This window comes from Camelus dromedarius, chromosome 34 (genome assembly GCF_036321535.1).
Source record: "Camelus dromedarius isolate mCamDro1 chromosome 34, mCamDro1.pat, whole genome shotgun sequence".
Lineage (NCBI taxonomy): Eukaryota > Metazoa > Chordata > Mammalia > Artiodactyla > Camelidae > Camelus > Camelus dromedarius.
The window spans coordinates 3,229,360-3,244,801 of NC_087469.1; the positions used below are offsets into that span (position 1 = coordinate 3,229,360).

Sequence of the window (15,442 nt, forward strand, 5' to 3'; positions counted from 1 at the left end):
TCTATTTAGCCTCTCAATACAGCCTGATTATGATTTACAACTTATACTTAAGAGCGCTCTAAAACAAGCTAACAAGTACAAGGGGAGTCTAAGAGTCAGCCTGCTGCCTGCTTCTTATGTATTAACATTCCATCTTCAAATACATTTGTGAAGCCATTTCTGAAAGGCAAAAAGCTGTTTTAGGACCTTAATCATTTTTCACTAAAACTAGATGACAGCCTTCATGAAGCTGGGCCACACTACTATCCCGATATTTATCCCTGAAGCTCACTGTAACAGTGAGTACACAGTCAGGTACAGTTTTAGAGGCAGTGTTGCTTCATCTTAAATCACGAAAGAAAATAAACTAAAATTCAGAATGCTTCCTGGAAATGTCTGTGTTTATAAGGGGGAATCAACTAATGGCTACTGATGGCTGGGTAGTACCAGGCCCCAGTACTAGGTAGGGTCCTGATAACCTCAAAGCCTAACATGTGGTCCCTGCTCATTACAAACACCATCTATTTCACAAAAAATTTCTCTCAGTTGAATTCTTGATCAGCATCTCTTACATACCTAACACTTACATCCTACCTTGAACCTCTTAAAAGTATTCTCACTTAAAATACACTGAGTGTGTGATCACCATATAATAAATTAGTTGTTCGTAATAGTGATCAGTGTTGCCTTTGCTGGGTGGCTGCCATGTGCCAGGCACTGGAGATAGATGTGGTTTCTAGCCTCAGGGAGTTAGCAATGTGACAAGGGAATCAGACCAGTAAACATCATGATACACCAGAGAGGTAAGTGACATAAAAGAAATGCAGGGCACTGTGGGCACAGAGAAAAGCCAAAATAGGAGGCCCTCTCTGAGACTCAATTGGTTAGGAAAGTTTCTTGGAGGAACCAAAGTCTTAAATGATGGAAGGACAACGAAGGCTGAAGGGCATTCTATGGAAAAAGAAGAGCGTGTCAAAGACAGGAGGGTGTGCATCAGTAACCCTGGGAAGTTAACAGATGCTGGAGTGACAAAAGTCTGAAGAGGAGGAGCAGCAGACGAGGAATGGGCTGTGTATTACAGGTGTTTTCCCCACCACCTTCAGACTCCATCTGAAAGCACTGCAGGATTTTAAGCAGGACACTGTGGTTTACAATATGTTGAAGAGAATAAATGAGGGCAAGCTTAGAGGAAGGGAGACCTTTAGGAATTTGTTGCAGTAATCTCAGGAAAGAAATGTCATGGACCTGAGTTGGCAGTGAGAAAAGGATAGAGGATATAGGAAAAAAAAAAACATATTCAAGAGATATTAAAAATATAGATCCTTAAAATTTGCAAACTGACTAGTTGGGGGTGGGGTAAATGGAGATCGACTTGGCTGAGAAAAGGAATACAATAGACTTACTGCCCAGTCTTTATTTATTTAATTATTTTTAATTTATTTTTCATCCAACAAATGCCTTCTGAGCATCTGTGTGTGTTGGCTAGACACCATGTTAAACAAGTTAGACTTACCCTCTACTCTTACGCAACTGCTGAGTCTGATTCTGCCACAAAGCACCTACCTGACATCACGTCACTGTTGCTCAGCTCACTCTGTAACAGAGGCTGAGAACCACAGCCCACAGTCATGTTTTATTTGGCCTACATTCTGATTGCCTGGTTCACCACATTCCCTCACTTGCAAATTCCTTACTCTGTATTCTACACCTCCCAGGGACCTGATTTGTGGGAACAAGCGGGATTCTCAGTCCTCCTGACCTGTCTCAATTTTAGGCAGAGTCTACGCACCTGGGCCTCTGAGGTAGGGTCTTCTCATAGTCCTGCCCTTCCTCAATCCCCATGGCAGCCTAATTCTGCCTTGAATTCGTGATAGCTCTTTGGGAAAAAAAAAAGTTTCTAGCTTCTCCCTCAATGGCAGCAGACCTCTGGTTTGTATTGGTGCAGAATCCTGAGACCAAGAGGTTTTTCTGCCTTTCCCACATGGGTAGATGGTCCAGAAGCAGTGGATATTTGCCTGTGTCCTACAGGCGAAGGAGAAACCCAACTCCAACAGGCAGGTAGGCCTTGCTTCTGCCCCTTCCCAGGGAGCAACGGGACTCCACCTGAGCCCTGAGGGTGAGAGGGTTTGCTGTCTCTCCCTTGGTGGTTTAAGGCTTCTGCTTAGTACAAAAAAAGGTCCTTAGGAAGAAGGCAGTGTTTCATGCCTATTTCCCAGAGGCAACCAATGTTTGCATACCTGTGACACTAACGTGGGCTCTTTTCTGCCTCCTGACTACCTCGCCTCTTTCTTGTGCAAAAACTAGTGGCGGCCCATGAAAGAGCCTACCGGTGAATGTTCACTCCCTTCGTCTCCTGGGGCTTTCAGTTACTTTAAATTGATACTTTAGAACACACTTGGCCTTTAAGAAATGCATTAAACTTTTTGTGGATTTCTTCTTACCCACTTTGACGATGGTCAACATCTTCATCTTACGCTATTTCAAAAATGAAGTAATTTGTGAGTCCTATCTCTTTTTAGAGGGTCTTGTCACTCTTTGGAATTTAGTTCACTTGGTTGTCTTACAAACTCAGCTCACTAAAGGGTACAAGAAAAGTTACACTTTTGAAGATTATGTGGCTTTTACTCATTGTTATAATGGCAATGATGGTCTCTTGAGGATTTATTTTATTAATGAAAGCAGCAGTTATTAGTCATGTAGTGTTTTTCAACCTTTGGTCCTTGAAGATGTAAATTAAATCTTCCTTCTTTGTATTAAGTCCTTTACAGTTCTAAATTTCTAAGATTCTGAGATTATCAAAGATGGGAAATAAATATAAATTTAGGCTGGAGCTATAAGAGAAAAGAATAAAAAACTAAATTTGGCTGTGAGGTAGTCACTGGCCTTTGAGAGAGACAGACAAGACAAAATTAAGTTACAATGTGTGGTGAGAGAGATATAACAGCCTAAGTGAAAAAACATGAGAATTTAGTGTGAGGAATCAGGGGAGCCTGGAAAAGGAAGACAGGAAAATCTGCCCAGGAGGCATATCACAAACCATAAACTTAACTAAGCCTTGACGTAGTTCTCCAAGTGAAGAAGAAGAAAGGGAGTATATTTAAGACAAAGAGAGGTAAATAAACCATAGAAGTGTTTAGGGATGACGGTGTGGCAGGGGGTTGGGGGAGTGACAGGGGATGGCAATGAAGTGCATAAACTTTGGCACAAATAGACCTAGGTTTGAAACCCGGTCAGCACTTCCTTAAGACAATAGTCTGAAGGCTCTCAATAACAGTAACAATTATTCCTCTGCTTCCTTTACATGTCCTTTTTCTGGGTTCTGAAGGAAAGCCAATCATGGAATTCTAAAGCTCCCTTGATAAATCTCTCAAGCTGTACAAGGGAAGGGAGTAACTAGCCTAAAACAGTTAAGAACGACTTAGGGCAGCCTGCTGACCCCATGGAGAGGGGTGAGGAAAAGTGAATAAACATCACCAATGAGGCAGTGCTTTCCCAGTGCTGAAATTAAAGATAAAACTGAGTCATAACTGCAGTGAGCAAATTAGGCTATAGTTGGAATGAAGAAGTTAAATGGATGTACCAATCTCCAAGTACAAAAATAAATTACTTTGACCCTGTGAAAGCTCACTAGGATGTGGAGAGACTTAATATAATCTTCTACAGTTTCCTCTCAGAATCATACCATAGGAAAAAGAGCATACTACACCAGGAACAAATGTATCTGATCATTTTGAAAGCACATGAAAAGTTGTTTGAAAAAGAATAAAGTGATATGTGGGTCTGTGGAAGTCTTTTGCTCAACAAAGCAATGAATTCCGCTTGGTAAAAATTTACCAATTTTGCCACCATACAAAGCAGCTGTTATCTCTTTCCTTTGAATCTGAATTTTACAACTTTGGAAAATGTTCCCTGCGCGGAAAGAAGGGCTCCTGTAGGATGCTCACCATCTTCGTGTATTAAATTTCTACTTTGTGTTCTGCTCATCACATACCTTGAATCATCTATCAGTTTCTCAATTAAAACCTCAGAACACATTGTCCAGAACTGTAGGAATAGGCCTTATGCACAGCCAACTAGCATGTAATGCAAGGCAGCACAATGACTAGTGTTTGGCACAGGTGTTTTTTTCTAACATAACATGTCAGTATAGTTCATTGCAATTTTGAAACTGTCTTAAAAGATTTTTTTAAATTCCTTTAAAATTCAAAAGGAATTTTAAATTCTCTGTACCAAGAAATTGTACCTAGGTACAAAAGGTTTATAGAATTCCAAAAGGAAAGTCTAGTGACATCTCTTTTAAATTGACTTTTCCTTTAAATTGTGTCAAAAGGTTACAGAACTATCTTAGAGACTCATCATGAAAGGGGCCTTTGTGAGGTCATTCAGCTCATTTCAGGGATGGTATCTGCCAGGTTCACAATCTATTGCAGGTAGAAGCAGTGTTTCACTGTGCTGTGAAAGCAGGTCTGAACATAATCCTCAGTAAACCATTTGAGAGTATAAATGTACTCCTTGCATTTCAAAGTATGGTTAAGTTATCATCCACTTTAGACTAATTAGATGTTAGATGCTAGACAAAGAAACAGTAAATGGAATAATGAAGAATCTGTAGAACACAATGTGGGACAGCCTGAGTAGGACAACGTTAGCCAGTGTGTGTGTAGCCACGCACAAGAGGACTGAACTGGCCAGGAGGAAGAAGTCAGTTAGCAAATGGCTGCTTTCCTCCTTCCCCAATGCCTTCTGCTGTGGTCCTCTCATCCAAGCATCCTTACCCCAGACCAGCCAATTTGATAACCCTGACTCACAGCTCTGGCACATATGAGTCCCCTGGAGTCTGCTCATCTCAATTGGCCAAGCAAACCAGGTCAATCCTCCATGTCTCAGGCCCTAACTTCCCAGAATTATTCCAGGCACATTTTCAACTTCTGCCTAGGGAGACCTTAAGAATTGTCAGGGTCTACCGAGAATAAATTTCAAATATTCTGAACTAATCTCACTTCAGGTGTGACCTAGAAATATAACTGTTTTGCTAAAATGAATTTTAATGTTAGAGTCGAGCTGGCTTCCAGACTGCATCTTTCATCTTTTTAAATTTTGCATCTACCATGGTCCTGAAAGTGTCTCTATTCCAGGATAACTGTACTTCAATGCTGCTGCTACTATGACTACTACTAATAGCCTTCAGACTGGCACTTTATTCCAGCACTGATTACGTGCTAGAAGCTACATTAAGAGCTTTACATACAGAAGAGCCATTCAGTTTTTCTTACAGCCTTATAAAGTAGGTTTTATTACTACCCCTGGCTTAAAAACATGCCCAAGATCACACAATCACAGTACTGGGATTCAAAACTGGCCATTTGGCTCCAGAATCCATTATCTTAGACATTGTATCATCCTCCTTGTCTTTATGCAATGCAAAGAACATTCCATCAAAATCAGAGACCTGGGTTTTCATTCCCCTCTCTAATGCTATAACCAACTGTGTGACCCAGGGCAAGTCATCCTCGAGTCATGACTCAGCTTCCACTACATACTGAGCCAGGCTCGAAGTGTTTCCAGTCATACGATGCTGTGATGATAAAGTAGTGGATTTTCCTTAACAAACTTGACTTTGCCGGAGAATTCAAGAGATTTAAACCTTGCAAATGAAATATACCCAAGGGAAGGAAAAAGGCAACTAATAATAACTATGTAAATTTCTAAGCATTTTCACTTATTTTCTCATTTCATATTCTATGACGCAAGCATTAGATTCATATTTTACAGAGGAAAACATTGAGACTCAGAGATTAGGTAATTTACCTAAAGTGACACAGAAAATCAGGATGGAGAGCCAGCATTTGGACGCAGCCGAAGCCCAAGCCCTTTCTGCTGTGCCACAGTGCTTCCTTGGCACTGCCTTTCCTCGCAGCAGCAGAAAGCAGAGGTGAAAGGTAATATATGTAAAGTACTTATTACGATGTCTTGCAAACAGCACACACACAATAAATGAGTTTGGATGGTGAGGATGGATAGGTGAATACCAAAGTCAAAGTGCTAACAGACTGTAATGTAAAACCAAACTGGTACATTTTGGTGTAACTTTTACAAGGTGGGCTGAATACCATATTAAAACAGGTGACTTTCTGGAAGAAAAGTTTGTGTGACTTGAGTTTATCCCTACGTACACAACGAAGTACAACAAGAACGCCAATATATGTGGCATTTCCAGACCAATACATGCGTTCCTGTGGTATTTTGCTGCATGAAATAACTTCTTAACAGAAACTCAGAATCATTTTGTTAAAACGAATCTACATTTTTCCCTAGGCAGAATTTCACAAATAACACCAACAAACAAGGAAAGTCTCTTGTGTATTGGCTACTCAAAGGAGGGCAGAAAAGTCAAAAACTACTGTGCTAACTTACTAAATTCCTATTTTAATTTGGAAATGGAGTCACTTGCTCATTCACTAATTCATCCAACAAATAATGATTGAATACCAGGTACCTACAAGCCACTAATTACTAAATAACACCTTAACTAGGGGACAAAAGTAGAAATAGTAATGTTCTACCACAAAGCCAAAATCAAATACGGGTTTAATTCAAGAAATAGAAAATGCTATGATGACTCTATTTATTTCAAGAAATATGCAATGCTAATAAGTAAAACACTTCAATTTCTTTGCGCTCTGTCCCCACACTGTATACAAATCTTTTACAGGTTAGTTCCCATGATATTACCTGTAAACAGACAGTAAAGTTTCTTTTTATTTTATTTTTAATTTTTTTGTTATTCAGTGTTTATTAAGTAGATTCAGTCTTATATATGATATACAGATTCAAAAGAAAAAGGATTCCACATACTTATGAAATCAGTGCATTTAGCAAGTAATACCATAGAGATAACAGCTCGATTAACAGCTCATTGGTCTTTTTGTTAAGTGAGGGGAGAGGGAGTTGGCCTGTGCTAGTCATTCCACAAACAAAACAGAATTTAGTTGCATCACATAGAGAAGACACATTCTAAGAATTAAAATATTAAGCCACATTTACTGGAAAAACTCACTATATAGAACACAAATAATTTTTATAGAGCATTGAGGAGGAAGTCCTCATCTGCTTAGAAGAGCCACGTTAAGTTGCATAGGTGCATATCTGTAAAAATATAATTTAGAGGTGAAGCTATTGATTAAGTAATAAAGAGTCACCTTTAAAAGTTGGTGCCATCCTGTTTGCCTTAAGTGCCATATGCTTACTGTCTGGAGCCCCCTGCCCCTCCTCAGAAGTGATGCCTCATGAACGAGCTGCCTCCAGGGGGCCCTGGAAAGTCTTAAAGGCTCATCTCAGGTTAGGGGATTTGCACTCTTCCCAAACATGTCTTAAATTATGCCAGAGGATTGGCAACCTCTTGGGTTGTCCTTACATCCTAGGTGGCTGGACCCTGAAGGTCCCATGAGTCAATGTGACCTTCCCACTCCCAGGCTGCTGGGAAAGAGTGCCCTCCAGCCCCAGCTCTGCAGCCAAGTCCTGCTTTCACTTTTCACGAGTCCATGCAGTCACCCACTTGTGGCCCACAGGAAGTCTCCGTTCTGAGCCTTGCTCCCAAATGGACCACATGACAGAGGCGTGTGGGCCATCTGCTGCATGCAGATTTTTCTGAACTTATCAAAGTGCTTTTCAGCAAATCTGAGTTCTGTGTGGTGTAGATTTTTTGTTTTTGTTTTTAGGTGGAAACAGGTAAAAAGTGAGAGGTTTGGTTTTGTGGCTTTGCTAAGCAGATGAGCTTAGTGAGGTGCACCTTCCTCCTCAAGGGCGAGTCTTGCAGGACACACAGGGACCGGGGCATCTGTACATGAAAAACAGTACATTTTCACTAAGTCCAAAATTAGGAGCAAAAATACAAAGTTCACACTGGTCTTAGGTAGATACAGGCAAAAAAGGACTGAGCTGTTTAGCTCATAACAGAAACAAAGTTACTAAAGCACCACTAAATTATATAAAAATCAGACCATGGTCAGATTGAAACTGGTATTCTGGTGAAATACTTTACTATCTTGTAAAAAGTTTTACAAAAAATTACAAGTTAAAAGTTTCAACCCTCTGAGTTCAAAGCAGTATTCTGAAAATGAACTGGTAGTTAATCCTGTAACCACCCCTGGAGTTGTAAGTGGCCCTTGGGTATAGGGATGGCTGGGTTCCACCTGTTTGCAATCCTCTAAAACCCTTCTAGCCCCCTGCCTGCCCTCCTCCCCCTCCACACTGTCCTTGGGTATAAACTGTCTGAGTGGTGACGGTAAGATGAATCTTAGATGGGGTCACCCTTACTGGTCTACCAGATGATCCACCACTACTAAGACCAGGGTCCCATTTCTCCTCTGTTCCGACCCTTCTCGTGGGATTCACCCCCTGTGAAGACTTGGGAATTGCTGTATTCTTCTCTTGCATTACCTTTTAAACCTAGGATCCCACATGATTAATTTGTGCCCTGAGGCCCTCCATAAAAACTTTAAATGGCTGTGGGGCAGGGCTCTGGACACTCCCTTTGGGAGAAGGCAGTCCCCTAGGGCAACCGGGGATGGCAGCAAGCTAGGTTCAGCAGAACCAGCTCTTTGGTGCTCTCCAAGTCAGGAGAAGAGGGACAGGGTTGAAGCTGCATCTCTTAAAACAAAAGCAAAACTGAACAACTTCCCTGACCAAACTAGGTAATGGAATCCTGTTTCCACACCGTGACTTGCTCCTGATTCTGCCACCACCAGGGCTTCACATGCAGCTTCACTAGGAAGAAGCCCCCCTCCCCAAGGGGTGGGGCTGACGGGATGGGATCCACCCTCCTGGAGAGGCTCCGGGAGCCCCCATGGACCTTCACCACTAGCATTCACTTCCTTTCTCTTGGAAACACACCGAACCTACACCCTTACCGTGGTGCTAAGGCCGGGTGAAGGTGGTCACTTAGGACAAGCTTGACTCAGAAAAACGTGACTTCAAACTGTAGCTTATGGTGATCTTCAGGTCTAATCCCTTGTGGGGGTGGGTGGCAGGAGCCCCTTCCCCAGTCTTTCTTACTACTGTCTGTTAGAAAAGCAAACCGTTTGTGCCTGGCCTGGGTACTGCCTCCAGGAGGAGAAATGACTTTTTAAGCATTTGGTATCCAGAATTCTAAGGCGATGATTGTCTCTGCCAGCTTTCAACATTAAGATTTTCACAAAGTGCCTGGGGTAACACTTTGCAAAAGATCTATTGATTACTTTGTAGTATTGTTCACACACAAAAATAAACATTTACACAAATTCAAACATCTGGGAGTAGTACTGATCAGGTGGGGGCCGGACACGTGGACGGCAGGGGTGGGGAGAGGCCTCGGGCATTGGAGCTTGTGCTGTGCTAAGGGTGGGTCTTGGGGTCCTGGCCCCGGCTGGAGGCCTGGGGACTGGTCAGATGGAAGGCAGAGGTGGTGTGGCGGGGTAGGGTGGGTCTTTGAGAGAGAAAAGACCACCCTCCACCTCTAGCGCCTGGAAGCAAGCAGGGGGCAGGGCACCCCACCCTTCAGAGCTTCTGGATCCGAGGCGGTGAGGCGTCCACCCTGGAGGCCACCCCCTCCCCGCCCCTCCTGAGGGCGGTCTGCCTCAGTGCCAGGAGGCAGCTGGCCGCAGAAAAGCTGGCTTGGGAAGAGGTGCCTGCTTTGCGGTCAAGTGGCTCTCAAGCTAAGGGCCGCCTGGCTCCCCTGGGACCTCTCTGCTCTGAGGGAGGACAGGCAACAGAGGGCGTCTGCCAGCTCTGGGCAGGGGCGGGCAGCAGAGGGCTGCTGTCATGGCTACGGAGCGTTGCATGGAGAGGCCCCGTGGGCCTTGTGAGGTCTGGGCAAGTCCCTGGTTTTAGCAGCACTGGTAGGTATTGCACTGAGCAAGAGGAAGTGCCCACTGGGGGGGGGGAGGAAACCAGGCCAGCCTTTCCTTTTTGCCCTTTTTCACACTCCAGGGTTTATGGGTTTCTTCCAGGACTGGCCCCTTCAGAAGGGCTGGTCCTAGGAGAACCCCAGTGGCTTCTCCACTTCTGCTAATGATCCCTTTACTCCAACCACAGCGGGAGGGGACCAGGAGCTGCAGTCCACTGGGAGCTCACAGCTGCCTTTCCTGCTCCATGCTTGCCTGATAGCCAGGGCTCACCCTGGAAGAAACGGGCCCTTCCCGGCAGGTGTCCGAGGGGCCTGGACATGGCTCCCTGGGGACAAGGCAAGGGCGAGGGCCCTGCTGACCGGCTGCCATCTCCCAGCACTCTGTCCTGTCAAACGCCGAGGCCAGGGGAGGGCAAGCTGCTGCTCACGAGGGCCAAGGTCCTCTCTGGGCTCCAGCTCCTGGCCTCCCACCTGGACTTACCTCCCAGGAGACACACAGTGTGAGGGAGCTGGGAGACAGCCGCTCACAACAGGCTCAGGACACATCCTGGAGAAAGCCCACACTGTAGTGTGAGGTGGAATACAGGTGACCATGTGACTGGGGCGTCTGGAATGGGGGTGGGGGAGCCGTTTGTCTTTGCTCTGCAGTGGGTGTGGGTGAGGCCCTCCTGCCTGGCGGTGCTGGGCATTCAGAGGGACAGCCAGCCCGGTGACCCCCAGCCCCCCGCCCTGCCGGCCCCCAGCCCGTGCCAGTGTAGTGAACGGAATGTTAGGTCACAGGGACACATCCTTCTGATCAGACACAGACTGGCAATGTATACAAACACAAAAGAATCCATCTTCAGAAAAATAAATTACTAAGGGGAGAGGAAGAAAGGGTCCACTTTGTTTTTCTCTATAAATATTCAATTCTGCTCACCTAAGACTTGAAAGGTAATTATCTGGGGGTGGGATTCTAACATCAGGGTCCACGAAGATGATTCTAAATAGAGCTGCGGCCCCAACGCCTTGTTGGGGGAGCCCCAGCCCTTCCAAAGCTGCCCCGTTGGCCTCTTCCAAGCAGGTCAGAGTCCCATGTGGTGAGACTCCAAAAAACAGTGTCCTTGTGCCCAGAGTCTCAGGCGCTTGGAGTGTGGCTAGAAACAGCTCTTCTGGATCCACTTCTTTCAAAACACAAAAGGTACCAACTGGTGAGGCGGGAAGCCGGTCCGGGGCTGGGAGGGCCTCCTTCCCTAGGGTAGTGCACTCCAGGTGCCGCAGGGTCAGTTCTGCTGTAAAATGAGGTTTTCCAGTTCATCTGCCGAGCTCAGCAGAAAGGCAGCAGACTCCCGGTAGCCAGCGATGAGCTGCCGCACAGCACTGATCTCCGTGGGGCTGAGCTGGGCGGTGGGCATGGCCCGGCTGGTGCTGTTGCTGGAAGGTGGGCATGGGCGTGGTGGAGGTGGTGGAGGCCCCGCCTTTCATGCTGAGGTCTGTGGGCCCGTTACTGTGATTTCCCGTTTGGAGGGAGGCAGGTTGCTGCCCAAGGCCCCATAACTGCAGTAACTGTAGTTGAGGCCACCGTTCATGTAGACAGGGTCCTGGGAGTAGGAGGAGGCTGCCAGTGAGTAGGTGGAGTGGATGATGGCTGCGGAGTCCCAGGAGTGCTGCTTGTCCAGGGCTATGGGCTAGTCCTAAAAGGACTGGTAGATCTCCAGGTGCAACCTTTTGGCTGCTTTTCTTGTCTCGCTGTCACAGGCAGCTGCCAGGATGTTTTCTGCCATGGCCGAGGTCAGGTGGGGTGGGGTGGGGTGGGTCTGGTCATCTCCATGTCGTTCTTCTTCATGCGCTGGCAGGAGTTGAGGTACGTGCGGATGCGCTGGCGGGCCCGCTCCTGGAACTCAGGGAACTGCCGGCTGCATGACTCGATGATGGCCTGGATCTTCTCCTTGAGCTGCTTGGAGATGGGCACCATGCAGTCCAAGTTCTCGTCCACGAAGAGACGCACGAACATACTGAAGGCCTTGAGGCACTCTGGGCCCATGCCTTCAGAGTCATTCATTTTGTCATTGTCCTCATGGTCATCGTGGTCATCATCGTCATCTGAGGTGGGGGCCCGGCCCACTGTCAGGTCCTCAGGGCAGCCACTGACTTCGGTTTTGATGGAGTCGTAGCTCCCCGAGCTGTACGGTGGGGACTCGGGGGCCGTCTTCACCCCGGACTTGACGCGGCTCGGCAGTCCATCGGCACCCACATGGACTCCCGCGCCCACAGTATTCTTTTAAGAAAGGATTCTTCTGTAGTTTGCGGGGGTGGTTCTCTGCCCAAAGTGTATCAGAATTAACTACGAAGAGTTTTTAAACAAATATGCAGATGTCTGGGTCTCACTGCAGAGAATGGACTTAGAAAAGTTTGGAAACCTCCAGACTAGATGTCCTTTAAGGTCTTCTCCAATCCTACTAGATTACGCTACTTACAAATACTTGTGCACCTTCAACACCCAAGATACCTTTTTTTTTGTACAAATATTAACCACCCGATACTACATAGAGTAAAAGCATTATTCCTGTAAGTGAAAGTCCTGTTCTCTGGCACTATGTACTCATCTTACTGACCTAGAGAAACTCATAGGAAATAAGCTGAAGACTGAGACATATACAATTTCAACTTAAAACCTTTTCCTGTGGTTATTTTGACACAAAACCCATCATATTTCACTATCTGTGAGGCAGGAATTTGGGGAACCAGCTCCAATGTGAGCACCGATTATTGCAGAGGTGATGGGGAGGCTGGAGTGGGGGGGATCATGGTTGCAATTTTGTCATATTGGTTCTCTTAACTCAAAACCACCCCACTAAGTCACATGTTGGCTTCTTCCCTAACCCGGCACTTCACCTCTCTTAGTCACTTTCAACTCTATTAGGCCCAATGTCCCTTTGTTATGTATGTGTCTACGCTTATCCATTCATTTCAATTCCTCCTTTTCTTTCCTGAGACAAAATTCACAGCTACTTAACAGAATTTCAAAAGTGTCTGAATATATGTACGTGCATGTGTAATCGAAGCTCTGTGCTGTACACCAGAAAATGACACAACATTGTAAACTGACTATACCTCAATTTAAAAAAATACGAACAGGTGTCAATAAAATAGCCTAACAGTAACATAAAGGAAAATGCAAGGAATTAATTATGTATATCATTATGTTTATGTTTCACATAAAGAATAGGCCTTATTAAATTACCTCAGAACAGAAGTCCTACTTTCAGTTAGTTAACAGAGAATCCTGGTCTTGATTAAAAACAAACCTCACACATTTAGCAAAACAATGCAGCACATGCCGAATGTGAGGCACAGAGCTCCGCACTTACTTGGTACTCAGCCGTTTCTGCAGGGCTTTATCCAGGATGAGAGATGGGGCACTCCTTCTCCTTTCTGCTAGTGTTTTCATTTTCTGTTGAGGGGGGAAAAAATCACAATGAAGACCACGTGGCTATAAAGCAAGTAAATGCCAGTTTTCAATACCAGTTCGCAATCTTACCATGGACATAAAATAATAACATCTAAACCAGGAGAGCTAAGTGCCAAAAAGCGGTACAAGCATTAAGTCTTTTTCAGGGAGCTTAAATGTTGACCAGCATATTCGGGAAAGAGCATCCCGACCATTAGCATCAACTGCGGCCTCACGGCTTACGGCCCTACGCCGAGGACAGGACCAGACTGTCTCATTTCCTCTCCGGAATCTCATCGGAGTGATTCTGCTAGCTCTGCTTCACAGGCAGGGTGGGCCCCAAAGTGGGCTTCAAGGGAAAACAGAATTCAAAGAGATCAAGAAAAGGGAGAAAGGACGTAGTTAAAGCCAAAGATGGAGACTAGATTCATACACACTTAATAGACTTTTAAATTTAAATGTTTACACATTTGCGAATCTATTCTTCCAAATAGATATTTACCTGTAACTTAAAAAAAGTAACGCTTTTTTCTTTTCTAAGTGGTATATAAATATAGGATTAATTGGATAATTCAGATACCCTGTGCTTCAGAGGACCTAAAATTTGTGATAAATGCGGTTTTATTCAACTTGAATTATCCAGATAATTACTCCCTAAATTTTTAATGTTACATATCTAACACCTCTAGACAGTCTGAGGGCCTGCCACTGGAGTTGGATGTATAAAATTTACAATATAGTCACAAACAGCTGTGAGTGAAGTTCAGGCTGGGTCATGGAAGCTTTCTTCCTGTTCCACCCTCTCTCCTTATCCTGGTGAGGTCTCACCCACCCACCACCTGAGGGCCTAGGCCAGCCATGCCTGGGACTGGATACTGCTCTTAAAACACACACACACACACAAGACCAACTGGCTCAGTAGTAGGATCTCCTTACATGATTTATAAGGAAACTGCTTCTTACCTAGTAAAATAAAACCTAGATCCTAAGGAAGAGAGGAAGAACCATCCAGTGAGAAGGGGATACTGGACTTCCTCGGCCCATTTCATTGCCTCCAGATTTACCGTGCCCCGGGGATCTCACACAAGTTACTGTTGTCACCAGTGCCATGGTCTCAGTGTTACTCTTTCCCCCATTTGTCTTTTGGCTCATGTGTAGAAACTAAATGCCCAAACCTTCTTCGTACAGCTCAGATAGCAACTGAAACAATTATATAAAACATTAATAACGGGCAGGAAACATACGGGTGAGAAATGCAGAACACCATACTCAATCAGGACTTATTAACCATGAATTCGTTTCAGGGCAGGTTAGATTGTGTAATTTTTTTTTTTTTTACATGATACATATTTGGTGCCTCCCTTCTGAAGGGAAAGCCCGCAGTTTTTGTCAGATTCCCAAGAGAATCTGTAATCCCTTTCAAGCCCAGTGATCCTGATAAACTGTTTTATATATTACAGCTTATAAGCCCCACTGCACTGCTTCCATTAGTCACATCTCTAGGGAATGTACCACTCAGGGATCTGATACCCTGTGGCCACTCTGGGTGCAGAGGTTGCAGGATCCAGGGAAATATGGGAGACTAGTATTTGTACTGCAAGGTCCAGCAGCCTGTCTCCACATAAAGGGTCTCAACTTCGGAAGATCAGGTTGATTTTACTAAAAAAGGTGGCAGTTCGTTCATATGCAGATTTTCTGCAGGATTCTGTTCCACCTTCAGGTCTGGGTTTGATTCCTGCTCCTTATCCTGACTCCCTTTACTCAGGATCTATTTACCAGGCTTTGAACTTTGAAATGTGCCCAATCCTTTAAGCTTGCCCTGGGCCTCCTGCCCACTGTCTGTTCTAATCATGAGGGTCTGCCTAGCTACCTGAGCACGGGCCACAATCCCGGGCCTATCTCAGTAGTCTTAACTTCTGCTGCTCTAACCCTCTGACACTGTCAGCAGATCCAAGCTCCTAAACTAGGTCTTCATCAATATGTGATTTCTAATTCTGAGCTCCTTGACTTTCAGGTTTATAAAGATTTTGGAAAAGGTTCAAAAGATTACCATCAAAATGATTTCAAATGAGAGAAGTTAAAATGACCTGAAATTCTTCACTTAGAAACATAATCATATACAAATTAATGCAGAGTTATAATACAGAGGA

General features: G+C 44.8%; 1 protein-coding gene and 1 pseudogene across 1 annotated transcript in view; both read right to left on the minus strand.

Moving 5' to 3' along the window:
* The window catches only part of ARHGAP20 (Rho GTPase activating protein 20), a 70,341-nt gene that overhangs the window by 44,632 nt on the left and 10,267 nt on the right, over positions 1–15,442 (minus strand). The window contains exon 2 of the mRNA XM_064482029.1: positions 13,213–13,295. Coding sequence (XP_064338099.1) covers positions 13,213–13,295 — 83 coding nt within the window. The remainder of the gene's footprint in view (positions 1–13,212; positions 13,296–15,442) is intronic.
* Positions 10,749–13,158, minus strand: LOC116150138 (nucleolar protein 4-like; annotated as a pseudogene).